This window comes from Buteo buteo, chromosome 13, assembly GCF_964188355.1.
Source record: "Buteo buteo chromosome 13, bButBut1.hap1.1, whole genome shotgun sequence".
Taxonomy (NCBI): domain Eukaryota; kingdom Metazoa; phylum Chordata; class Aves; order Accipitriformes; family Accipitridae; genus Buteo; species Buteo buteo.
In genome coordinates, this window is record NC_134183.1 from 4,402,916 (window position 1) to 4,430,410 (window position 27,495).

Below are 27,495 nucleotides of genomic sequence, written 5' to 3' on the forward strand. Positions count from 1 at the left end.
CACACAGCCCTGCCGGGCCTCGGGTCTGCGGTAACGACTTCTGGGTGGCTTTGGTAAGAGCCCCTTGGGGTCAGTGTGCTGGGGCCGTGCGCTGCGGACAGCCGGAGCCCAGCTGAGGCCTTGCCGCCAAAGTGGTCGTGACTGTCCTCCAGGAGCTGGAATGACGGCTGGATTCTCCAGCAGGCAGATACGCCACTGGCAAGACCCTGAAATTCCAGTGCTGACAACACGTGCTTCCCAACAGCAAAAACAGCTAGCCCAGTAACACGTCCAACGGTCGGACCTGGCCTGACCTCATCTCTTGGTGGTTTGGTTTGACTCGATGTTTTGTTACAGTTTGGGCTGGTGTTGCTAGGGCTTCATTAAAATTTTCACACAAATAAAATACTAACGTATGAAAATGCATCATAAATGGGTTAAAAACCTGGACCTGACCCTACCGCTACTAAAATTGTTGGAGTTGCGTTGCGCTCTTGCACGGGGAAAAAATTCCACCCTTTATTCTTTACAAAAATGAGGCATCTCATAGGGCAGAAATACATTTAATTAGTCTTACAACCAGCCACGTTTTATTGTGTAGATGCAAAACGAGAAGCCTTTTACCTAATTGTCCCGGTGCTAACCTGCACATAAATGACACCTCTTCAGAACACTGGTTGAGGCAACGATCCAATTAATACCATGCACGAAATGCACTGGGAACACCTGAACGGGGGAAAACCTAAATGCCGTTGACAGTCCCGCTTTGTAACAGGGTTCCGAAAAATCAATGGCTCTTCTTGGATTTTATAGAGTTTAAAACGTTCAGAACGCATCGGATTTTTACGTCCTTTGCGAGTGCCAGCTGGCAAAGCCTCCCTACTCCCCCAGGGGGAAGAGGCAGGGCTGGCACAGTCCCGACCCGGCGGAGCACGACCGCACGATAGTGCCGCACCAAGTCGCGACGCCAAGTTTCCCGCTCGTGGGCGCCGCGCCCGGAAACTCCCGAACGGCCTCGGCCTTTTCCGCCACTCCCCCTCCGCCGGCCGTGGACGGCGGCGCATGCGCGATGTGCCGCCCCGGCGAGCGGCGCGCCGGCTCGGGGCCCGTGCCAAGTCTCGCGAGAGGCGGGGGCGCTCGCGAAGATGGCGGCGCTGTGCGAGAGCTTCACGCTGTGCGGTTTGGGTCCCAGCGGCGGCGTCGGCCTCGGCGGCGGCCTCCTGGCGCTGGAGCCGGGCCCCGACCCCGACCACGTCCTGCTCACCGACCGCGGCAGGACGGCCACGCTCTTTAAGGTAACGGCCCGGCCCAGCCCCGGTCGCTCCTCCTCGGGAGGAGGCGTCGCTGCTGCCGCCGGGCAGCCTCGGCCTGTGGGAGAGTCCCCGGGCAGGGCCTCGGCGGCGGCACCGCAGGGCCGGTCTCCCTCCGGCCCGGCCGGGGGACGGCTGGGCCCACCTGTCACCGGGCGCCGCCCCGTCTTGTCCCGCCCGGCCGCAGGCCGCCATCCCTCGGCTGGAGGTGGGACCGCCGGCGGGGGGAGCGGTGCTGGCTTCGGGGAGTGGGGGCCCAGTCCAGTCCTGCCCGGCCCAGTCCAGTCCTGCCCAGTCCAGCCTTGCTCACCTGCGCTCCTCCGCTGTCCCCCGGCCCGTCTGCCAGCGGAGCGGGTGTCGGCTTAGGAGGTTGCTTGTATATTTCTCCTCTTGCTGATTTTCTCTCTCCGTTCCCCATTCCAAGACATACTGCCATCCCGAAGCTGCAGGGTACGTGACGTTTCCTTACAGTAGCCAGGGTGATGTGCGTTTTGTCCGGCTGTCAGTTGTGTGTCAGCTGCCTCACTGTTGGCTGGAGGATGAAAGATTTTAGTTTGCAGCACTTGGAGCTAAAAGTATGTTCTGGTGTCTTTTAATGTATGCATCTATTTCAGTAGACCATGGTAAGAAACTTTAGGAAAATATTTGGGGTTTCTGGCTTTCACATTCATGGGGCTAGGGATTGTATCTTAGTGGATTCACAATACAGCCTCCTTTGGGTTGTTTAGTCCCACTCCTGAGGCCATACACGAGAACATAAATATGTTGGTAAATACACCCAGGGTAGCCCTAGGCCAAGGAGAGGGGGTTGAGTACCCTCGGAGCAGCCAGATGCAAATCATACATAAACAGGAGTTTAGACAGTAAAATTCATTGCTCTTGGTCTCAATAACTTACACCAAAATAGGAAGAGAAAAAGTGTGGTTCCGTGCATGATTGTATTAGTGAGTAAAAGTAACTTACACTAGTGATTAAAAGTAATGTCTTCACTTTGGAAAAGCCATGCATTATACCTGTGCTTTGTGGCATAAACCTCTCTGACTATTACAGGTCAAAGTTATTTCTCGTGTCAAAAGAAATAATTTCTAATTAATGTAGAGTTCTTTCATGTTACTCTAAAATTTTTGGTATTAAAGCGAGAAACAGGAATGCTCAAGCGGGAGTTCTGAGTATAGCGGTTTCCATATTTTAATATTCTCATTCAAATCGGATGTGGCTACCTTGCATTTGCATTCTGTCATGAGAAAAATCCCAAAAGTGTACCATGCTATATTTTAATTACAGTGCCTTTGTTCTGACTCTTCTAGGTTTCAGATCAGAAGCCACTAGGTTGTTGGTCAGTTAAACATGGGCAGATTATCACATGTCCGGTTGTATGCAACTTTGAAACTCATGAATATATAGCTGTTCATGATGACAAGGTGAGATCCTTTATCTTTTCTTAATGGGAAAAAAGGATATAGTGAGTCTTTTAAATGAGTGTCGATAGGGAAGAAATCAGTGGTGCTACGCTTTTGGTTAAATGTAAATGTATGGAGCTCTCACCACCCTCTCCCAGTTTAGGTTATCTCTGTTCTTTGAGAGGACAGGGATGTGCAGTTCTACAGCTGCACAGTGTATTCTTTTGTTAGCAACGTGAAGATCATCTGTGCTGAGCACCAGTTATGCAGTAGCCTTTTGAAAACAGAAGCATTCTCCATGAAGAATGCCTCATGCATACATTCTCTAAGGATAAATTATTTCTTTTGTTGCAGACTGGTTGACATTTAGAACTGCATGATTATGGTACTGAAGTAGTTAAAATAGTTCATACCTGCATCCTTGTTTTTCTGCTTATGTTTTACAGTTAAACATTTCGTTTTTGTGTACTTGTAGTGTTTGCTCAGCATGTGCTGAACCTTTGGCTTTTTTTAATTGTTGCTCATGAAATATCTTTCCTGACCTTTCATTGTTCTCCTTGAAACATTCTCTTCCAGATCAGGTCATCTGTATCTTAATCTGCTTCCATCACTTTGATCTACTTTCATTGAGAATTCTGCTGTATCTTTTTCCTTAACCTTACTCTTTCCTATCCTCCCTTTCCAATTCAAGATTTCTGAGCTTGGTTTGTGTTCCTGTCATACCTGCTTCAGCTTCTTCCCATGCAAACTTCCCTGGGTCAGTGTCCACTAAGGTTGCTCTGAATACTTTCTGTATATTTTCCTCCCCTGTTTCAGCGACACTCAATTGCTAGTGTTTTGCATGCTGAAAAGTCTATATATTCTTGTCTTACTGTGCTTAAAAAATGATGCTTCTCTTAAAGGTTTTAAGAATATGGAACAACAAAGATATTAACTTGGACAAAGTATTTAAAGCAACGGTAAGTCTCTTACTTATGTTCACTTTTGTGTTAACATTTTGAATCCTGGTGGAGGGAAGAGTTGCTAATTTTCATAGTACTAGTAATATTATATTTTAGCTGACCGTTGTCTTAACTTGCACTTCATGATGTTCTGGAATATTGCAAGAAATCCACTTGGACTGAGAGACTTGATCATCAAAGTATTATTCTTAAAATTATCTGTATCCCAAGTCCAGAGTTTCAGAGGACTTTCTTTAAAGATGGTGAATTACATTCAAATGTAGATTTCTGTGTTCTGCTGGTGGATGTGTTAAACAGCACTTTGTGTTGTGCTGTGTATCAGTTGTTAGAACGCCTTACCCTCAATTATGGTTTTTCTGATATGATTCAGAAGCGTGATACTCATTGGAATGCTTTCCTGGCTTTTTGTCGGTAGTGATCTGTGACATGCATAGCATTTCATAAAATTGGCATCTACTAGACCTATGTTATTAGGAATCTTACAGGTTCGTCTTTCTTCTGTTACTTGTTTATTGAAAGAACTAAAAAAAAAAAATCACTGATGAAGCGCTTAGCTTTCAAGGTAATATACTGAAAAACATACCATTTTTTTTTTCCATATAGCTTTCAGCTGATGTATACAGAGTACATTCACTACCCAATGGAGGGCCAGTGGTACTATTCAAAGGAGGTGGTGTTCGAACTTTAGATGTCCTTTTGGAAGCCCCACAACAAGAAATTGAAAACATTATCTCGGACGAAGTCATTAAGTAAGTGACACAACTTCATGAAGTTTGCTTCTTGCTCAGAGGGATTGATGATGACGAAAGTTGTTCCCTTTTTTGAGGGAGCAGGAGAGAAATCTGAAGACCAGGATCTTGGGATTGGGTGGGTTTTTCCAACACATTGTTTTTAAAATCTTAAAATTATTTATACAGATATCCTAAAAATTAGAGGCTGCCTAAGGAATAGTGATATGACTTTAGGTGTAAGTCCTAGAATTTAAAAGACATTCATACAGCTTTCTGATTTTAGGTGGAGTGAAGCTTTTATGGAAGGTCAACAACCTGTCTTAATTTTTACTACTGAGAAAGTGAGTCGAATACTTTTTTAAAAAATCCATCACCTGTTTCATTGGATTTTAAGAGCTTTTAGTGAAATCATTATCCTGATTTAATCAATATCCAATGTATGTATTGTTTCTGATACAACAGTTAAATTGAAGTTGTGTTGCTTTCAGGGCTGAGGAGCCCGATTAAGAATAAATATAGTAGACGATTGTGTGACTCTTCATTGACCTCAAATACTTGCTCATTGTGAAGAACTTATTAAATAGGATTTATGTTTTTTAAAAAAAGTTATACATGAATCTGTCTTTATTTAAATGCTTCTCCTTGTGAATCCAACTGTTTCATCAAATGAGAATTTTCTTTACATGCTTGAGTCTGCAAACTTTTCTGAATTAGGCTGTATGTCTTAGAGAAAACACTAATTCCTAATTTTGCTTAACATTCAAAGTTAAGCAGTACCAATATCTGAATTTCTGTTATCTCTTCTTTGTGTAAATTAAAGGAAAACTTTATTTTCTTTTTTGTTTTAGGATGGGGATTTTTTTGTCTACATACAGAAACTTAAGATGAATAGTCTACACAGATATAAGCTTGAACAACAGGAATTATCTAAACCACTGAGTTTCACGGCCTATATAAAAAATCAAATAATCACACTTCTGTGTTTGTGTAAGTTAATTTTCTAATGGGATGTGATAATAAAGAAAAGAATTGTATGGAAGGACATAAAATGTTGACATTTATTAATTACTGTTTAACATTTTGTAGCTCTTTAAGCTTTCATAAAACAGCTAGTGGTAGAAGTTGTAATTAAATCTTCCTTATATTTTAATGGCTGCAAGGGCTGACCGTTCCTAAATGTTACGACTTGTACCTTGCAGATCTCGTGCTAGCTATACTTTTATTTTGCTGCTTTGCGTCATAACATGTCCCTTAAATATCCTGTATTATTTCTTCTTTCAGCACTCGCTGGATTTTGTTCTCTTTGGATGTCCTCTTGCCATATCATATCAAATATTTTTTCCACAGTAATAGATGATAAAAGCATCATCACTTTTCTTTGACAGATTCCAGTGACTCTGTGTACAAGGTTCTGATACCTCTGCAGCAAAATACTGAAGAGGAAGAACAAATTTTGTCCAAGTCACTACTACTAAACCTTTCGGTATCTGGAAGTGTTTTGAAAGGAACTTCTTTCGTTGTTCTTGATAAAGACCATGTTGCGGTATTAGGAAGTCTAGCTGCATCTGGTGAAGAATCCAAAGGTAACTCAAAAAATCAGATTAAGATGTAGTAAGGTCTAAAATTTCCTTAGGCAAAGCAGTAAGCAGGAAATAGTGCAAATAAAATGTTAGTTGACTCTTGAAACTAGTACGTAGTTGAGCTGTGCTGTTCAGAGCACTAGCCAAAAGATAACCTTTACCAGTGAACCATGTAGTGTGTTGCAGGACTATACTCACTGTTGTGTTTCAGTATTTGGTTGCATGCTGTTTGTGAAACAAAGTTGAGAACATGCAGCGAGAGAACTCATGGATGGAGGGGAATTAAAAGGAGGACTTGGACACTTGTAAAAGGACCTATGTGGGGAAACAGACCTAATGTCCGCTGAGAAATCATTGTCTAAAATAAGTAAAATAAACACTTCAGTCTCATGCCTAAACTTCCGAAGTGTGGGATCACCGAAGTTTAAGCCACTGATCATGGCATTTTATGACAAAATGTTCTTCCTGACTGGAAGCCACACTGGCTGCTGTCCCTCTTGCCACAGCTTCTTGTGGCAAGCTCTTCACTGGAAAACTAACTCATCTTTAAGTATTTTTCTTGAGATCTAACAGGAAGGACTTAGTTCCTAATGTTGAATACATTACTGACTGAGCTATTTTGAAACAGTTGTTTCTATTTCCTCAACTGTTTTTAACTGAAAGTAGCAAAGACAAATGTAGCATTTCTGTTGCTTTTTGGGCTTGTAATATCTGTCTCTTATTTTCCCTAGAGTGCCTAACAATATGGAATACAAAATTTCAGACGTTGCAAACTTCAAAGGAACTGCCTCTGGGAACCAGTGGACAAGTAAGTTCAATCTTTAATTTGTGGTCCACAAGCTTTGTGCATTTGGCATGATAGCAGTGAAGAGACTGGTGGGCTTTAGAGTTCTGCTTCTGTCTGGAAGAGCAGTGAATGCCAGCTTCTGAAACAAAGCTAATATTGACCCATTGATGAGCTATTTTTGTCAGAATATTTAGCAGGACAATGGTGGCCTATGGCAATTTCTTTGATAATTCAGTACCTTTTCACTTCTGATGGTCTTGATTATTTGATGAGAATGAAATAGCTAATTAAACAGAAAACCCAGCCAGGATCTAATCTGTTGAGATGATTTGCATTTGATGGTCTAAATGATCTCTGCATCTCCCTAAACAGCATTTCAAGATGTTCACATGTCAACTGATAAGTCAACTGACACCTAAGTAATAAATGCGCTAGTGAAATAGAACAGCTGACTTAAAATTGCATAAGAGGGAATGTAAAAAAATAAAATTATCAAGTGGATTTAATGCCTCGGAGCAGGCACTGTACTTTAAGACATCCCTGGAAAATACTCAACAGAACGCTTATTTCATATTGTATTTAAAATCAACAGTTAATGAAGGTCTGCTAACAAGTGTTAAACTCACCAAAAATAATTTAAAATAATCTGTTTGCTAACTTTTAGTTGAATTTTGTAGTAAGGAGTTAAACATCAGCTTCTGTAGGAACACACTTTCTCTGCTCATCTCCTCATTAATGATATGTTTTAATATTTTTTAGTTGTGGTGTTATGAGGAGAAATTTTTTTTTACTCATGGGAAAGTGTTAACAGTGATTATGTACAAGTGTGAAACGTCATCTTTGGCAGCTGCTGTGGGAAAGCTCAAGGACAGTCAAACCCCTGGTAAGAATTTTTATAATTACAGTGAAAAGATCTTGTAAAAGGAAAACTTCTGAAATTGTGTAAAAATTACTTTACTACAGTCTATAAATTCAATTGAATCTAAACAGCTTGAAGTAACCTAACACTGTATTCTGTTCCTAGCTGTTTAAATTTACTGTTGCTGAGAACAGCGAAGCACACAAATGTCTGAATTTATTGTGGCTTCACTTAGCCCGGGTTGTCATTCAAATACTGGCATTACTGAAAGTACTGGAATGCTAGCTATGAATACTGAAGACAAAATGAAGTGCTATCTCCTAAAAATTATTTTCAAAGAGTTTGTGATTACATTGGGCAAATTCAAACTTTAGTTTGTAAACTTTAGTTTAAAATTGTCCTGTTGTAGTCTCTTTAATTTAGCATTTCACTGGTAAAATGTTGTTGGAAGTAATGCTCACCATAAATTGTGTAATAACTTATTTCTCTTCCTCCCAGAGGCTGAATGGAAAAACAGTATGCAAAAGGAGTCCTAAAAATACCTGCTGCTGAGATAAAACTGGAAACTTTCTCAGCATAAAATGACTTGGATTATACTTTAGAAAACAACTATAAGAAGTTGATATAATATCTATACTTTAATAAATGTGCTTTAAGTGTTACCTTCATGAAGTTTCATTTTTGTGTTCACAGATGTGTCTTCATATGTGAACTGGAATACCCTTGGAGATGAAGAGCTGGTGGTTTCCTTTCAGTCACAGCAGTCTGTAGCTCTGAAATCTGAGTCCAAAATGACTGTAAGTTAGCATTAGGAGCATGTGAGGTTTTTGTTTTGTTTCTCTTGCGTCTTCCCCACGCTGCTACTTTTACTTTTAGGTGTTGTGGCAGAAGGAAATTTCACTTTGTATTTGTCACTCATTGTTTCTAACGCTGTTTCTGGCATTGGACTACCCAGTTACTAATTGTAATCTGTGCAGCAAGTTGTCACGTGAAGTTCCTAGTTATCTTGACTGAAACCCTTCAATATATACCAGCTGAATAATAACTTTTTTTTTCTTTATAGTTAAGATCAAAAAGGAACACGGTTGCTAAAGTACAGCCAGATACCTTATCAGTTGGGCAGCTCTTGCTAAATCTAAAAGTAAGTAAACCAAATAACCTAAAGTAGTGTTTTAGACACTCTCAGAGTATTCTAGTTGTCTCTTAAGCTATTCATCTTTCCGTGTCCTCTTGTACGTATCAAGTTGACAAAGCTGCCTTAAACAGGCGAGTTGGACGATATTGTTATTATTGTGCTAGAACAGTAAATAAGGTGGGAGGATATTTCACCTGAACTCTGCTTTTTTAAGCTTTTTTAGGTTCTTATGTTATGGCTTTAATTTTGTTGAAGACATTTTGGATCTAGAAAGTAGGAATGCTAGGAATTCCACTGCAAATATACCAATAAGCTGTTTAGTTCCTTTCTAAAACTTGCTGCAAGTGTTATGATGCTTCAAGTTGCATCCCTTCCTGTGTGAACATACCTATAGTTTACCTGTGGCTGGACATCTTGATAATGTTACTGAAGTAACAGGCGAATAATCCCTGAGCAATTATTGAAAAATACTGCTTACCTGAGTTCAGAGTGAGTAATTACCTTCAACTGGTACTCTCATGCTTGAGAGACTACCAAAATGCAGAGTGGTGAGGGGTTTTTTTGTAAATTTTTTTAGCTTGAATTCCAAAATACATCTGTTTCTACTTAGTCTAATTAGTAATAGTACAGTTCTCAAACCTATGCCTTGTACTTCTGAGTTGCACAGTATTTGTTGTTTTCAGGACGCTTCTACAACTGCATTTGAAGATGAATTGAGACAATTGATGTCAAAAGCACAGATGCCAGATTTCCAAGCTACCATTGGATGTGTAATAACTGCTCTTATAAACAGATGTAAAACAAATCCAAAGTACTACCCTCGAAATTTCCTGCTACAGATAGTCCAAACTCGAGACTTGTCTTACAGGTGATGATTCTGCATTTTTTTAATTATAAGGAATAGTCTTTAAAAGTAAAAAAAAAAAAGTAGAAATCCAGTTGTTTATAAAGCATTCTTGAATTATCAGAATTTACTGTCAAAGGTGCTTATGCTTATTTTCTGATGAAGCTCATACTTCCCAGATGGATTTTTGTGTAAAACGAGATTAATACTTCTGCATTAGTTGTCAATGTAGTTTTCAATGGGTATGAACTATGCAGCCTATTCTTTTCATATTCTTGCAGTTTATGTCCAGATTTAATGGCTGTTGCTTTGGAGAAAAAAGATGTGCATCTCTTACAAATCTGCTTACAACGGTTTCCAGATATTCCTGAAGAGATTACTTATGCTTGCTTGAAAGTATTTTTAAGGCAAGTTAGAATCACTCTTTTTTTTTTCCTTTTTTTTTTTCTTCTTCTTCACCAAACCAAGCCCATTAATGAAAAGCTGTGTGTTGTCAAGAATGGCTTTAATTTTATAGATGAGCAATTAATACTGTGCATTAAATTCTTAATTCCGACTACAGTGTATGTTGCAGTCTTGCAGACTGACAAACTTTTTACAAGATGTCTGTTGCATATGTTAATTCTAAAAACTATGTAAATAGGAATTAAATGAACATGCCTTTTTGTAACACTGCCAGCTTGAATGGCATTCGCATCCTTCTACATATATTGTTACAACTATCTGTTTACTGTGCAACAGACTTAATTGGGAACTTACCTGGGGTAAGAATGCCCCCCCCCCAAATTCTTCTAAGTTCACGACAAAAATGGTTTTCATATTCCAAAAAGGATGAAATTTTAGGTAGGCACTGCAACCAAAAGACAAGACTGTTGTAATTGTTCCTCTAGGCTTCCAGAGCAAAAAGGATTTTTTTTTTTTATTGGAAACATCTGATCTGTTTAATTTCATACCTTAGAATTGTCAAATACGTTCTAAAATACTATTTCTAAATATTAGGAAAATCATAACTGTCTTATGGGTTGAAGCAGTCCCACTAATTTCAGAATACAATAACAGTCTTGAATGGGGTGTAACCTTTAAATCAGCCTATGACTGAATGCCTATGAATGTGTAATAATACAGTAACTTACATTGCTGGAATAAGAGCAGTACATGTATTGTTCAAGGTTAATAATTACAAAATATTAACTGTTCTGTCATGTCCTTTATTCATTCTGCAAGACTTTATATTTTAGTGTATGTTTTCACTTTCATAGTAAGTTTCAAGGAGTTCATAGTATGTGCTACCGTTGGGTTGATGGAATTGTTGATTTTAAAGCTAATAATTAAAAGTATTAAATGTCTGAAATTTTCTTCTACAGCATTAGTGAAGCCTATCTTCAAAGAATAGATGTGAATCTAGAATCTGTAATCTGTTACATTGATATTGAATTCAACAATAAAGAAGTTAAGACTGAAATTGTAGAAAATGGTTTCAGTGCAGAGCTGGAACAAGACATCTGGGATACTAAAATCACAAAGGAAACCCATCTGACGTGTGATGGTGAATTCTGCCCTGTTGGACCACAGAAGGCAGCATTATTGTATCCTCTGTATGTTTTAATGAAGGAAAGTCAGTGCATTATATGTGATGTGAATTTTTATATTTAGTATTACTAAAAGACATATCTTCTGTTACTGTTGAAAATTTCTGAGAAGTTCCAATAAGACAAGTTCCTACTCAGTAAAAAAAATGTTTAGAATATAAATAGAAACAATTAACTTCTAGGAAGCATCTACACAAATTTTATTATTACAATATTGCAAAAGTGTAATGAAACTTTGTCTATTCAAGAGAAAATAGCATCAATGATTTTGATGTTTGCCTGTTGAAACACACTACCCAATTACATACTTGTAGTAAACAGAACTGTTCAAGCTGTGTTGTGATATTTCGGTTGCTGTATATATTTCATGATAGAAATAAGGGAGATTCAAAAAGCTGAAATAGGACCTCTCTCAAAGAACCTAGAGAAATATTTTAACTAGAATTCACTTCAGTTTGTAGAAACTGGTATTTTTTTCCTGCCATTTTATTTCCTTAATAGTACTGCACAGAAATGCTGTTCTCCATTCAGCTTACAGTGAAACATTTCTTTTGCCTCATCTGAAAAACCTTCCAGCTCAGCAAGCTGTTGTAAGTATGTTAAAATCAAAGAGCTTAAAAATCCTTATTATTTTGCGGGCAGGGAAAGGGAAGAGTTTTTCAATTGTATATCAGAAACTTGCCACTCTTACTGGAGTCCAAATCACAGACTAATCCATGAAAATGAAGTTAGGATGCCTAATAAGATTTAATGTTACTGAGTGTCACGTTTTTTCCACATACATATGGAACTTTTATTAATTTTTGTAGTCCTTGCTTATTTTTGAAAATGTAAATAAGAACCCTCTTTGCGACCCAGCCTACTTGGAAAATGTTCATATTTTGTTAGCAAGTATAGTACCTTTTCTTGATTTGGATGCTTTTTAAGAAAGGAATGAGACATGCTAATTTAGTGAATTGCATCAGAAACAGAAGTTTAGAAAATAGGAGAAACAAACTGTATACTGTGTAAAATGCTAAATGTAATACAAATCAAACTTGACTATTAAATCTCAGATCCTCTCAGGTAAAAAAAAAAACAAAACACACACTCCTCTGTCCCTCAAAACCTTAAATGTAACTTCAAGAACTGCATGTACCATAGTACCTAAGCACGCATGTGCTTTTCCAGTGATTCAAAAGACCCCACGCATCAGAACAAAGCTGATCTTAGCACTGACCCATCTCCTTGATTTCATTCTTTGGAGAGAGAAAGAATATTTGACTCGGAACAAGATGATGTTGACCTGATTCTGACCATTAGCAATTTAATGTTGGCTACTGAAAGTGAAACTGGGACTAAAATTGTTAATGTTGATACAGTTTTTAGCGAAGTTCCTAGAAAAAGTCTGTGATTGAATTAAATTGCACTGAGAAAAGCACTGGAACAATGGTTACCCCTGAATATAACGTCACTGAATATTGCTGAGAATCTTCAAACACCTAGCTATAGATGGTGTAGGAGAACCATAAAACTTATTTTTAATGTATAGTGTAGAGGCATCTATGTTGCTTTAAAAAAATACATTTTAAAAAAAAACAAAACCCTTACAAGTATTGCTGTGTGCAGGACAAAACTCCTGTCTTTTAAATATTTGTCCTTTAAAAATATTCTGACTTTTCTATTTTTAGCTGTTTCTCAGGTATCTATACTACCTGTATGTGAAATGCAGTGAAAAAATTAATACCACTCTTCCTGGAATACGCTCTCCAACTATAAATCAGGTGAGAAGTTAGTTCTAAGAGTTGTACTTCGTTCGGTTTCTGTGGTGTGTAACTTAGTGAGTACTTGTGAATATCAAGAATCAGCTGAGATCTACATTCATTCTACAAAGTTTTGTCTATTAATATAACCTGTATAAAGTCAAATGTGACAACATTTTTTACAATCGGAAAATAAATATACTGCATTAAAATATGAAACTACACATTTTGCATTAGAAGTTAATGTTTCAGAGTTCAGCTTTTTAAAGCAAAATCTGTGTCATTTGTGTATCATAAAATATAAGTGTGCTTTTCTTTTTTTGTCTTCAGATTATGGATTGGATGTGCCTATTACTTGATGCTCAGTTCACAGTTATGGTGATGCTACCAGATGCAAAAGAGTTGCTTTCAAACCTGCATAAGTTTGTGAGAGCCCAAGTAAGTTGCATCTTCTGGGATAATTATTTCATTTTAGTATGGATTTAGAATATGGGTGTTAATAAGGGGTGGGCAGACAACAACAAATTATATAGTAAATCAAATAATGTCTGTTCTGCTCTGTATGCTCCTTCCTGAGCATGAAATGGCAGTTGCCTTTCTTTCTCATTTTGATTTTAAAAGCTACTATATTTATTTGGTTTAAATATTTGAAACTGTGCAGAGCCACAGGTAGTTCCACAGTATGAAAATAAGTAAAATTGATTTTACTGTAAATATCTTGTGTTTTCTTCTTTTCAGGTACGGTTCTACTCCGAACTCAACAAGATTGAAGGAAGTTTGCGAGAATTACAAAGACTTAACCACCAGAAAGACTCTCAGACATATTCTATTGAAGTGCTGGAACTTATTTGAATTTGAAATGAATTATTAACACATTTATTTTTTATTGATTCCTTTTATGACGAGGATGTATTAGCACTCCATATTGGGGATGTGAAAAGTTGTTTTCTACATAGGAGGAGCACGGTTACTCTTGTAGCTACATGGGAGTTGTAAGTTTGAGACTTGTGTATTAAAAGCTCTCTTGCTGACTGGATGAGAAGCTGGATGCTTGCTTATATTTTCAAGTATAATTTTGATATGTAATCATAAGAACAGCCCAAAATACCACATGACTCTTAGCAAAGAATTAGCAGGATATTTGCAGTAAGGCTTCAACAGATGTTTCATCAAATGAATTGACATTTTTATTCTACTTGCTGCTTTTTTACTTAATAGTTGAAGTCTGATGAGAGTCTTCAGAGTTCTCTTATCTCCACTCAGGTTATGAACTATAGATGAACTCATTTGAGTTTGCTACTTTGATTTTTCTATTTTTATGTTGTTTTTACTTTGTCCAAAGATGCCTTTGACATTACAGACCTGGCTTAAACAGGGAAGGTAGCTTAAGTGTAGGTGTGGGGTTGTTACCTAACTCACTGCTTTCTCTCTCCTATGTGTCATGGTATCACAACTTGTTAGTGTACTCTTTCATGCTTTCTTTTCCAGTCCAACCAGGTCCTATGCTGCTTTAAAAAAAAAAAAAAAAAAAAAAGAGAAGGGAGGGGGTTGTGTGGCAGTTAGTAGTTAAATTCTTGAATGACAATCATCTAAAGCTGTTTTGATGCATCTCATATCTGACAAGACCACCTGCACCCAGAAGCTGCCTACAGCTAGGGAGAAGGAAGAGGTATACAGCAGGAACTAGACTCTTTCTTCAAATGAAGAAGCAAAGTGCAGTTATTTAATAGGATGTCTTGTTACAATCTTTATGTCAGTGGTTGCCGTCAGCTGAAGATGACTGTTTTCTCAAGCAGAGAGACTGCTCCTCTAGAGCATGCTCTCCTGCACAGACTTGCAGAATCGAGTTAGTGGATTTCAGCATAATTGGCTGTACTTCAAGACTGCTGCTTTAGGAATTTTTGAAGCTTTCTGTTGTTGAAAGGTTGCATCCAAGATAGTTTCTACTTTTTAAATACTCATCTCTTGAAATCTTGCCTATATACATTTGAAGCTCTGGGGGAAGGGGAGGGGAGCATAAAAATAACATTCAGGTAAAATTTAATGCTGTGGACTTTGGAGTGAGTTTGACATGTGTTTAAGCTGACCGTGCAACTGGTAACTGCCAGCACAGCTCAAAGCAAGAATGGTATCTTGCCTGTTAGGTTGGAGCAAAGAACTAACGTAGCTGAAAAGAACTTCTCTTTTTGGATAGTGATTTTTCTCTGATAGTGCTGACTTAAGCATATATGTCAGTGGACACAGAGGGGACATCCAGTTTGATTTGGAGCAGAGTGTTGGAAATCATTGTTTGAATAAAAGGCTTCTTAACCTTTGCCAGGTTAAACTTGCCTGAGAATGAACAACAGTATTATCTACCTTTCTCTGGCTAGAGCTAGAATGCAAGATTACTATGGCTGAAGTGCTACGTGCATAACTTATTGGACTTTGGCTGTACAACTTTGAAACAGCTGCACGCAGTTAAAAGTGTTAAGACTCTTTGGAAGTTGACATGTTCTAGTTGTATACACTGTTATCGGAGGTCAGTACCAAATGTATGTAAAAGTAAAGTTTAAAAAACAGTACAGTGGGCAGCTGAAGAATCATAGAGAGGGGTACTTCTTGGCACTGGCAGTAGTTGCTTTTAATTTTCTGGACAGGAAAACTTATCTCCAATTGGAAATAAGAACATTCGTGCCTCCATCAGTGTCTGTTTTCTCCAAGGACATTTTCAAAGAGTGAACACCTCAAGTTAACCTCATCTATGCTGCTCGTTCTAAACAGCTTGAATTTCAGCATTTCAAAGTGTATCTTAGCTCTAGATTTGCTTTGACTGTCCCTTTACAAAAAAAAAGTGACGAACTGAAGTTTTATGAAAGCAACACTTTTTGAAGGTATTACAGGTATAAGCATCTATTGTATTGTAATTCTGATTAGGTGTTCACTTGAAACTGACTTGTTATAAGCTACCTACAGGATTGAATATTCATCTAAATGAAAGGTTATCTGGGATAGGGGAAAATGGGGCAGATAAGCATAATGGTAGATTTCATGAGGTGTAGTATAAAATGGATGGTTAGGGCCAGAGGCCTTCAGAAAAGATAGACTTAATACACGTTCAGAATAGTAAATAAGATGTTAAAAACTTATTTTTACTAATAATGTGATTGAATATTAATATAATTCAGCATATCAATATATTGATATGCTTTGGTTTTCATTATACTAAATAAAATGGTAATATTGAATTACACCAGCAAAAGGCATGTATGCCCTTGCTTCCCTGACTGACTTAATTTAGTCTACAGCTGAGCTCTAGTCTAACATTATTCAGCAACGTCTTGGTGTCTTAAAAATGTACATGTAACTGATTCTAGAGCTGAATACTTGAATTTAATGCCTAATACATGTTATGAAATAATTTGGAGGGAAGGACTGGACAAAAGCAGCTCAATAATTTAAGCAAGAGCGTATGCTCGCTTGTTATTAATGCCATCCAGCTGTAGGTTCTTGAGTTCTTTCCCTTACCCTTGGAGAAAGCAACCCATCCAGACAACAGCTTGGAACAACTAGGCTATTCATCTTCTCCAAAGTGCCTTTTGAAAGGAGTCTTTCTCTCCATCTGTCTTGAGTATGGAGGCAGTGTAGGGCCTCCTACCTAAAATTCCTTTTCCTGCTGTATTCAGTTCACTTACAAATACGCTCATTTAACTATACCAGCAGACTCAAAATAGGAACTTCAGCTTCTTAATGGAGATATGTTTTGTTCTTAGGAGTGGACATGGGTAGGTGAGTAGGTTAAGGGGTTATGGTTGGTTTCTCTGTACTGAGCTAAGCTGTGTGTTGGAAAGGACTAATTTATAGTCCTCACTCCTGAAAGTTAACATCCCTTTCTATGCATCCCTTTCTCCACCTATAAAATAAAAATTCTTTGTCCTATTCAGTAAGCGCTTCCACATCAACAACTGATAAATCTTAAATAAGAGATGGGATTAAGAGACAAGGTATTCTGGTTCATAGTATTAAAAAGCAAATGATTATTAGTACCTTTGATCTACTCCAGGTACACAAAATCCACAGTAGAGATATTAACACTCTCATAATGCTACAGGCTCTGTAGGTATCAGTGCAGAAAATAGACTAGGTGTCTCTGCTGGATTCTCAATGAATGTATAGATGGCAGAATTCACAAGTGTTTTGTCCAAGATCACAGAGAGAGGTATTGAAATAACCTACCTCAAAACATGTATCCCTATATTCATGTATTTAAAGAGTTACCATAATCCTTTGCAAACTTGTAAGAGGTTGCAACACTTAGCCTGACCTAAGCAATCTAAAGGTAACTTTGAAAGATTCAGAACACAAATTGAGTATAAAGGTGTAAATGGGGTTAGGCAATGTTGTCTACTACTGTTGCTGTGTCTGTATCATACTGTGTCTAGAACATGGCTCTGAGCCTGTGCAGCTGCACCACTGAATATAAAAGAGTGCAACTGAATATAAAAGAGATGCAGATAAAAAGCTGGATGTAAGAGTGCAAATTGGGCTAAACCCTGCTGCCTGGTGCCATTGTGACATTGTTGCATGCTTGACACTGCGGCAGGTTTGTGGGTTTAATGAGGTTCTCAGCCTGAGCAACAAGTTCACAAACAAAAGGCACTTCAAAAATTACTATAGAAGAATGGAAATTACACATTGGACATGTAACTGGCATGCTTATGGCATGACCAGTATTTCACCGTACCTCAGAGAAGCATAAGCAAGGGACTGAGAGAAAATGAAAATGCGAACGTACTTACTTGCTAACAATAAGACTTCAGACTCTCAGGGATCCCACGGCTGTGTAGATTTAGCAATGGAAAGAGGGCTGGTTCTAAGAAGCGCAAGACGTTTGCATGCCTTTGGCTGGCTTTCAGTTTGTACTGCTTTTGTTCAGGAAACTGATACCCTGAATTCAAGTGGTGGCATTAGAAACCCAACCGTGCAATTGGTTTCTGTAGGTTTTTATCCCTTTGGGGACTTTGCAAACGGGAGAATGAGAAGAAATATAAAATAAGTGAAGCCTATCTCCCTTTCGTAGTGAACTGCAGCTACAGCAGTTCAGAGAAAGTAGATGGACAAAAATGCAAAGGGCGGGGCCCTATGTGATCTCCTCAGTCGACTTTGCTTTATCACGACCCTGGCTAGGTAACCGTGAGCGGTAAGAGGGTCTTAATTTCCGCATCGTGCGTGACGATTTAAACCATGGCAAGAGATTAACATGGCAGTGGTCAAGGGGGCCTGCTTGAAGCTGGCGGCGGGCGGCCGCTGCCTCAGGGCGGTGAAGGAGGGAAACCTCTCCTGAGGGGGTAGACCTGGTGGCTCTAGTTTTGGCGGGCGCTGCGGCGGGAGGGGAGAGCCTCGTAATGAGCCCCTGCCCGGGGCGGAGGGGAGGGCAGAGCCGAGCCCGTCGCCTACCTGCGCTCACAGCTGTCCCCTGCAGGGGTGCGCGGCCGGCTGAGGCAGCCGTGGGACTCGGAGCTGAGGGGTGGCAGCCCGGGGGGCTCTGGGAGAGAGGACCGGTAACGGGCGTCGCTATTCAGGTGTGGGGAGACGGTGAGGCCGAGTGGGACCCGGGGGGGGGGGGGGTTGGCGGTCGTGGCGCAGCTTCAGCCGCCGGCGGGGGAGCGCGGCGGGGCGCCCCGGGAGCGCCCGGCGCCGGGGCTGAGGGAGAGCCTCGTGGTGGGCGGCGGTGGCCGGGCAGCGCCTCGTGGCAGGTGGCGGTAAGAGCTGGGGTGGGGTGAGGGGGGCAGACTGCGTGCCGGTGGAGGGGAGAGCGGCGGTGGGGCGGGCAGGGGCCGGACAGCGCGGCGGGGAGCAGCCGGGGAGGAGGAGGAGGAGGAGGAGGAGGAGGAGGCGGGAGCCGGGGGGGGGAGCGCGGAGCCGCCCCAGCGCGCCGGCTCCAACATGGCTCTCGCGGCTGGCGGTGGCGGCGCCCCCTGGCGGCGGCAGGCGGGCGCGGCCGGTCACGTGAGGCGCTCGGGGCCTGCTGCCGCCGCCGCTTCCCCCAGTCAGAGCGGAGCGAGCCGAGGCAGAGACGAAGAAACAAGATGGCGGCCGGTGGCGATCCGGAGCGGGACGCCGGCAATTCGGATTGAGCCCTCGGCCCTCACAGCTCGGCGGCCCCCCCCTCCCCGGCCCGGATCCCTCGCAGGGGGGGGAGCTTCCCCGTAGCCGCCTGTCCGGACTCCGAGCGCCCTCCCGAGCCTGCCTTCCCCCTCCCTTCCCCCCCCCCCCCCCTCGGCCAGCGCCCAGAGATGCGGGGCCGGCGAGGCAGGCCGCCCAAGCAGCAGCAGCCGGCGGCGGCCACCGCTCAGGCGAGCTCCCCGGCTCCGCCTGCCCCGGCGGGCCCCATCGGGGGGCTGAGGTCCCGGCAGCGGGGCAGCAGCCGCGGCAGGTGGGCGACCTCGGCCCAGGCGGAGACGGCGGGGCCCAAGCAGAAGGGAGCCGGGGCTGCCCAGGCCTCTTCCCCCGCCACCGCCTCCCCCAGGGGGGGCAGCAAGAGGAAGGGAGGCAGCGGCAGCAGCAGCACCCCTGGTGGGGGAGGCAGCAGCGGTAAGGGTAGGGGCAGGGCTGGGGCTGGAGGAGCAGGGGGAGGAGGCGGAGGAGGCAGCTGCAACAGCCAAGGCAGGGCTGCCTCGTCCAGGAGGAGCATCAGCAAAGTGGTGTACGATGATCATGAGAGTGAAGAGGAGGAGGAGAGCATGGTGTCCGAGGAGGAAGAGGAGGGAGACCCCGAGGATAACCAGGACTCCGAGGAGGAAGAGGAGGAGGAGATAATGGAGGAGGAGGACGACGACGACTCTGACTACCCCGAAGAGATGGAGGATGAAGACGATGCCAGTTATTGCACTGAGAGCAGCTTCAGGAGCCACAGCACCTACAGCAGCACCCCAGGTAGAGAGTCAGTGGGATGAACTAAAACAAGTCGAGGGCACCCCACATGCTCCCTCTAGGTTTGCAAATACAGTCCGCACGCATTCTTCCTCCCATGCGTGTGTGTAAGGGATGCCTGCAAGCACTCACAGGGAGAGAGGGGTATGCAAATTAACGACTGGCAACCCCACGGATGCAGGGAACGTTAGAGATGCTTACAAACACATGCACTGAGAGGAGGGAGGGAGGGAGGGCAGTACAGGCTGTAACAAGGGGATGCTTTGCAAATATGCATGGAGATTCTGGTGACTGCAGAAATGCGTGATACACCAGAACGTGTTGCAAACAATGTCAAAAGTGTACGGAGCGTTCACTTAATATTTAAAAACAAGGGAAACGGGATGCATGCCTTGCAAAGAGGTCCTTTCAAATATATACAGGAAAGGATGGCTTGTGCTTGCAAATATAACTTGATGTTGAAAGGAAGCATATGCAACTTGAACTGGCCTAAAAAAAAAAACAACCAAAAAACCATAAACACTGAAAATTTTCAGGGTCTTGAAATCAGAGGTATAACTTAATCCAGCATTTACTGGCTTTAAGACAAAACTAGCTTTCCAAGGAGGGAAATGAGGTGCATTGTTCAAAATGGAGATTGCATTGTTATAGTTTGGGGAAAAGTGCACAGGGCCTCATTGCAAGGGTGTAAACCTAGTTTTAGTTAAACACAAAGATTAAAAGGTGGAGGTTGAGTCAGAAGTCTTGGGTTTAAATACTGCATTTATCTTAAGATATGGCAACCTTTAAAACTCATAGTGGGGTTAAAACTCGTTAAACATAATTGTGATTTTTAAATTTTTTTTAACCTCTAGTGGCAAATTTGGGCTCAAATTTTTAAGGCCTGCACTTCTGTTTGTCCTTAATTAGTTCATTAACCATGTGGGTTTCAAGCTTCAAAAATTCTTTTATCTAAACTTAAGTACTTTGGATTTATTTGAATTCATTCCAGAAAGGAGTTCAAGCTTAGGATTTTTTTTTTATTATTATTATTATTTTTTAGGTGTCTGAACCAGGAGAGTAGTTAAACTCAGGGATAACCTAGGAGTGTTTCTGAATTGGGCTACAGGGTAACAGACACTGCTGTTGTACAAGTATTTGGCCAATTTGGAAGGGGGGAGAAACAGGTTGTTGATGTAAATGCATTGCATCTTAATTAAAAAACGAGTGTAGTTCTGAGTAGTTAGCTGATGAGTTTTAAAAAGGGGGAAGCACTGCCTACTAAATGTGTAATTTGTTTTTATTTTGGTGAGTTAATGGTATCAGCTCATTATGTGACTTCATAATAGTCCTTTAAAAAACTCTGTATGTCTCTCTATATATTTTTTAATCTATATCCATATGCTCAGGAACCTAAATGAATCAAAATAAGTACGTGCATTACTAAATGAATTTAATTTAGAGATACTTTTTTTAAGGTGTTAGTTTACCTGTTGCAGGGATGTCCTGCAATCAAATTGAAATTTTTGAATATTTATTACTTTAAAGACTGAGGTCTGGCTTCACAGAAGACAAAAACTCTGAAGTACTCCCTTGACTTTTAACTCTTCATTTTCTGCTTAGTTGTGGTAACTTTAATTTTTATTACTGGGGGGCGGAGGGGGCACGGCTTTTGTCAGGGAAAGAATATTTTTATGATTTTAATTGGCTAGGTCAGGAAAATAATTTTTTACGTGAGCATCCAGGTTTAAAATTAATTCTACAGAGTATGGGTATATTCAATTTTTGAAATGTACTTGAGTGTTTTGGCAAATAACAAGATACCTCTGTGTGCATTGTTGTGCAAGTGTAGACAGGTTTTACATGGTATTTAGGTGTATCAGAAACCATTTTGATAATTTACATGTTTATTTCTCACTTGGTCAGGGTAACTTCAGTTAACTTTTTAAAGATAAGTTTAAGTGTAAGCATTTTCATCCTTATGTGCCTTTTTTTTTTTTTTAATACTGAGTATTTGAGAGTTAAACATCTGTGGTGTTATTTTGGCAATTTACTGGCAGTTGTCATTAGTTCAGTATTTGCCTAAAGGTCTCCCTCCCTCCTTCCCTCTCTCCCAGATATGCTGTTGCCCTTTTGCAAAGAAAGTACAAACTTTTCATTCAATCAGCTCTGTCTTGTTTCTGCTGAACAAATATCTACGTTGTGAGCACTGCTACGCAGTGGTGGCACTAATTGAAATCTTAGTCTTATCATAATCCAGGAAGAGATACTTGACATTAGAACAGCATTAATAGGCAAGGAAAAGATTCACCTAACCTCAATATCTCTTTATCTGACAGTAGCCAGTGCAGAGAATAGTGTTAAGAATAGGGCAAGCATAGAGGGATATGTCTCCAGAGTTCCTTCATGGGCTCCAGTGCTCTTTGACTCAGGTGCATGCTGAGCCAGAATTCGTCTTTAGCTATGTTTAGATACAGTGTTTTTTCTTTCATATATTTGTCTTCAAACTGACAAGTTGTAATATACAGTGACAAAGTTCCTGTGGTTAACTGGAGGGCTTGAAGGAGTCTCTCCTCTATTGTTTTAAACTAGCCCCTGACAGAATCGTGCAGTGCCCGCTGGGTTTTTTCTACTAGAAGGGATGATGAATGATGTTTCTCTACTTACCTTCCCTCAATCACGTGTAGCCTGAATCACTGCCACTTTCAGGATGTAGTCTTGGGGGCTGAAGAGTTTATTTTTTTTGAGAGCAGGGTATTGAAAAAGAATACAATCCCAGTCAAACTCTCCTACCAACCGAGATTTTACACATAAATCACATCCCACTTAAATGGGTGACAGACTTTTTACAAGTTTTTTCAAACTTGCATTGAACAATGAATTAAAAGATCACAATGCTATGTCTCTAGCCAAGAAAGGCTCAATTTTGTGCTCAGCAGGGAAGTTTATGATATATCTTGAACTTGAATGTAGGAGTAGTTTTTTACTATATTATTATTCAAGTATTTAAAGAAGCAAAATCTTAGGAATGGTAAAATGCCTTTGATGTAACACTTAAAAATGGTACAGTGAAAACTTATTGTGTGAATGCATATGACGTTTATCGTTGCTTTTTCTTCTGCTGGACAGACTTTTGGTAGAGGGATTTCGTGTGTGTGAGTAATGTCCCTTCTCTCTTGTCTGTATCCCCAGAAGGTAGATGTACTTGTAGGATAGGTATCCTTTATATCTTGTATCACTAAACATTTTTGCCATTACCTGTCCACTCCAAGTTCTACTTTAGGCTTGTCACAATTGCGTTATAGATACCAAGTATATTCCATACATTGCAGAATTTTAAAAGAAGGATTTAATCAGGATGCCTAGAAGTCCTTCATTTTTTTCTATTTCTTTTTTTTGTCAAAAACTTGGAAAACTAGCTTTAGGACAAGTTATACATCTAGATTTTGGCTGAGATAATCATCAGTCTGTCTAACAAGCAAATGCACAACAGTAGAGTTGTGAGCCAAAAGATTTGTCTTACAAGTACATTAATAAAATTTTTAGATGATTTTGCTAGTCTGTGAGCATTTACAGTGATTGACCATCACTTCTGTTAACCAGTTACTTCACCAGTGTGCTTTTATTTTTGGAGTGAAAGAATTTAGTTGGAAACGAGGTGCTGCATTTTGTGTCTGTAGAAATTTTATATCTTAACACGTTTTCATGCTCTTGAAGAACTGTTTAAGTGGAGACATTGAGATATGACAGTAAGATATGCAACCTCTTTTGTCTGTCATATGAGAAGATTTACCAGCCTCCCAAACATCTTACCTAGGGTACCCTGTTCTCTAAATTAAATCTGGCATGCTTTTATTTTACCAGTTAGTAGTCTGAACTTTGATTTCTACTCTAGAGGAACTATCACAAGTTCATCATGCCAGTCATCAAAAATGTAGGACAGTCCTAGCAAAGAAATTGTGTAGAAGGCCAGACAAGTAAATCTGTGGCTGATTCTGTTGTACTGACATGCAAATTTGCTGTTTATCTGAAGAGAGCATTTGTCACTTTAGTCATCTAAGAAACTCTGTGCAGCAAATACTGTACCGTTATCAAAGTATGTATGTTGTAAAAGGTAGAATAATTTGATGTACTGCAAATGAGTTGATTGTGCAAACTTTTTTTGTAGGTCTGCAGTAAAATTCCATAGCCGACTATTGTATTGCATAGAACTGGTGTTAGGTGAATAAATGTGGATTTTAGATTGGGGCTGGCTTTCAGGGCTCACTAACTTCTGAAATTAGTTACAACTTACCCTGAGTGTGCCCCAACTAAGAAATCTGTCAGGATGTTCCTGAAAATCATTATGTTAGTGCTACTTTTCTTTGCCTGCGTCCTAGGCACAAAAGGGTTGTGCCTCTGAGTACTTCTGAGAATGACAATGTGGGATCTTATTTGCTACTTGTCTTGCATTAGTTATCCAGATGTTAAAATGATACCTTAGAATATGGGGGAGTTGTATTCCTGGCTCCTACTGAGAGTGTACTGATGGCCCTAATGTTGAGAAATTAAATTCTTAATGTAAAATCAGTAGAGAACATTAGTTGATTTAGAAGTGTACTACTGGCAGGTGTACAAACTGAAAAAATAAACAGCCAAAAGTTTTAAAGTTTTTAAACAGTTTTTCAAGAACATAAAGACCTGGTTTTGTGCAATGCAAGGCAGTAGTCACACTTAACTTAGGAGCATGTTAAGAATTTCTGTGATATGAGGGCTCTCAGGAAGGTGCGCTCAAGATCTAGTCTAGTTACCGGTTACTTTTTTGTTTGTGCTTCAACTTCCAAAGCTTTTGTGGTGCTTGGAATGTCTCATTTTTAATGTTGGGTTAAATTTTAAGTTTAATCTGGTTTGTTGGTTGTTTTTTCTTTCTTTTTCCAGGCAAAATAAATAAATTTAGGTTAGGTACGATTGTTGCAGAGCAATATTCAAATTGGAGCTGCACTTACAAGTAGTTACAAATGCATCTTATTCTTGAGAAAATTTTTCTGGAAGAGACTATTTGACTTGTGAATATTAAAACATGTTGATTGTCATGTTGGCATTTTTTAAAGGGAAAAAAATTTTTTGTATAAGTCAAAGCCTTTAATTTTGGCCCATCCCAAGAAAAAGATTTGGATTTTTCTATTTTGGTACTGCTTTTCATAATATATTCTTATTTTATGTTAAACTGATTCATTTTACTGCTTTTTCTTCTATGGTGTAAGATGAGCAAATGCTCTCTCAAGAGGTTGACTTTTAATTAAGGAACCAGTTTGGATATTGCTGTGACAAACATGTAGCTACATTCAGTTTATGCATTCTCCTGTGGAGAAAAAAAAAGGAAAAAAGAAATCAAAAAACACAAAAAATTTTCTCTTATGCATTTTCATCAATGTTTTCAGTTTTCTCAGTGATATCTAACAAGAACTTGTGTGTTGCTGTACATTCTCATTTGATACTTGCCTGGTGCAAAGCAGTAATGTGGGACAGCAAATGTCTGATTCTTGTATGTTTATTCAAACCAAACAAAAACAGGACAGTCTTATTGAATTTAGGAGGGTAGTCAAAGGCCAAAATTTCCAGGAGGAAGGAAAACATAGGAGACAGCATGTTCTCTAAGGAGTACTCATGCTTTCAGGACATCATATAACTGCCAATTGGTCTTTATGTTGAGAAGTTTCTGTAGTGATTCATGATGTGGAAAACAAAGCCAACCCAGTTCTATTTTACTGAAGATGGACTTTTATGTAAGAGTAGTGTAGTTTGACTTGACTTGTGGAACTTGAAGCCAAATATTTATCTCTTATGGAGGCAAATTTGAAGTCTTTTCACTTGCTGGTGTCAATTTTGTGAAATGCACCTGTGGGGTGTGTGTTTTATATTCCCCCCCTCCATAACAGATCACTGATGTATCTGAAACTCGTTGGTCTGTCTTTTCTTTCCCCTATACTCTATCAAGTTTGTCTCCACTGCAACTGTGAACAGGAACTCTAAGCTGGAGTCTTAGTGCCCAAGTGCTGAGAAATTATGAGGAAGGGAAAGTTTAAAGAGAAATGAGACCAGTTGCAAGCTTTCTAATCAAGAAATGCTGGAACCAGTGTTTATTTTTTAGGTCATACCAGTGCAGCTACCACTCTCACCCTGTTTAAACAAGACAGTGGTTCTGGCAGAGTATTAGTTATGTAGGACCTCCATCCACCAGTCCATTACTTGAAATATGTTTGGCTGAAAGGCTATGTTTACCAGTACTGTACATCTGGAGTGAAGGGATATGTAACAAGTGAGACAAGGCAAAACCGGATTTTTGTCATTTTTGTTAGGCTACATGGGCATGGTAATTAGAATACAACTAAAGCACAAAGAGCATGAAAGTCTTATTTAGTCATAGTAGAACCTTTCTGTATTCTGGACATTGGTGTAAGTAGTTCATTTAGATACTCTGTTTTAAAATTGTCTACATAAACCAGAAGATATGTTAAAGATGATTAAAGTATTTTTAAGTTCCATATCCTCTTGTGGTAAAGAGTTAAGGTATAGATGTGACTTTCCCTGTTCTTCTTCATTTCTGTGAATGAAAATGGAGACAAGCTTTTTGGTCCTTTTATACTCCATTTCTAAGTTTTGAAAGGGTCAGCATTTGAACCAAATAGGTTGAATAGATGGAAACTTAAAAAAAAAAAAAAAACACAAAACAAGAGTTTGGTTTTTTTTTTAAGTGCTTCACTAAATTCTGGTTTTGGGTGCTCAGCCTGTTACTTCAGTTCAGTAACTTCATATTATTTCAAGTATCATTAGTGTGTTTTGCTTAAATATTTGTAATATAAATTATTTTAATAGATTATGGTAAGTGTAGACTATAATTATCAATATCTATAATTAAATGTGCTATGTGAATAAAATTGTTTACTCTTTAATCTTAATTACAGGCAGCTCTTCAACTAGAGAATTCAAAATAGGGAGAGGCAACCATTGCAGACTACTTCATCACTTTTGGAGACAACTAGTGAAGGAATGTGATTTAAAAGAAGTGTATGCTAGATAGAAGTATAATGCTGAGACACTCAAGATGATCTGGATCCTGTAAATAGTCCAATCGTGGCAGCAGAAGGCTATTGGCAGATCAATTTATCCTTCCAAATAAAGCTATGGAATTTGAATGGCATAGAAGTGGACATTTTATCTCTTTGTACGGGGTCAAACTTGAAGGTGGAATTTGATTCAGGGATTTGGTTAATATGCAGAAACGATCTTAGAAGTATACAATTTACATGTAATAAAACTTAAGTCTATTTTGGGAAACTTCAGTATGAGTAAATTGACTTTCTTTAATTGAGAGTAGATACATCTAGATTCAATTTAAAGTCCAGTCAGTCAGGTGGTGGTGGTGCTTAAACAAGAAGTAACTCCTGCTGATACACCTGCTCTGGAATCCTCTTGATGTGTTTTGTTTGATACAAAGTAGTACATATTGCATTTTCTACTGAAAAAAAAAAGTGCTGCTACGAGAAGAGATTTCCACAAATGAGAAATTATTCAAATTATAGAAATGATTTTTCCAAAGTTATTTAAACTGTACCAAGATAAATTGAAAAATATTAATGGCAGTAGGTGATGTAGTAATACAAAGTTAAGGAAAGAGAGCAACAGTGTAATTGTGTTGACTGCTCA

General features: G+C 39.8%; 2 protein-coding genes across 20 annotated transcripts in view; both read left to right on the forward strand.

Annotated features, from left to right (window-relative positions):
* Positions 1–1,112: 1,112 nt before the first annotated feature.
* Positions 1,113–13,954, forward strand: NOL11 (nucleolar protein 11). Of its 2 annotated transcripts, XM_075044265.1 has the most exons (19): positions 1,113–1,274; positions 2,597–2,710; positions 3,381–3,446; positions 3,592–3,648; positions 4,255–4,400; positions 4,666–4,723; positions 5,231–5,369; positions 5,768–5,965; positions 6,694–6,770; positions 7,509–7,632; positions 8,302–8,405; positions 8,672–8,749; positions 9,427–9,611; positions 9,869–9,994; positions 10,952–11,173; positions 11,688–11,766; positions 12,847–12,939; positions 13,249–13,356; positions 13,657–13,954. In XM_075044265.1, the coding sequence occupies exons 1-19, from the start codon at positions 1,125–1,127 to the stop codon at positions 13,768–13,770; spliced, it is 2,238 nt and encodes a 745-aa protein (XP_074900366.1). In that variant the 5' UTR covers positions 1,113–1,124; the 3' UTR covers positions 13,771–13,954. The 2 variants fall into 2 exon arrangements, with proteins under 2 accessions (XP_074900366.1, XP_074900367.1); XM_075044266.1 differs by lacking the exon at positions 3,381–3,446.
* Positions 13,955–18,941: 4,987 nt separating this feature from the next.
* BPTF (bromodomain PHD finger transcription factor) overlaps positions 18,942–27,495 on the forward strand; it is a 56,965-nt gene continuing 48,411 nt past the window's right edge. For 15 of the 18 annotated variants that reach the window (XM_075044277.1, XM_075044281.1, XM_075044268.1 and 12 more), the window contains exon 1: positions 18,943–19,833. In XM_075044277.1, the coding sequence (XP_074900378.1) occupies positions 19,194–19,833 (640 nt within the window). In that variant the 5' untranslated portion in view covers positions 18,943–19,193. Of the gene's footprint in view, positions 19,834–27,495 lie in introns of all 18 variants that reach the window. The other 3 variants (XM_075044267.1, XM_075044271.1, XM_075044270.1) reach the window with 1 other exon arrangement.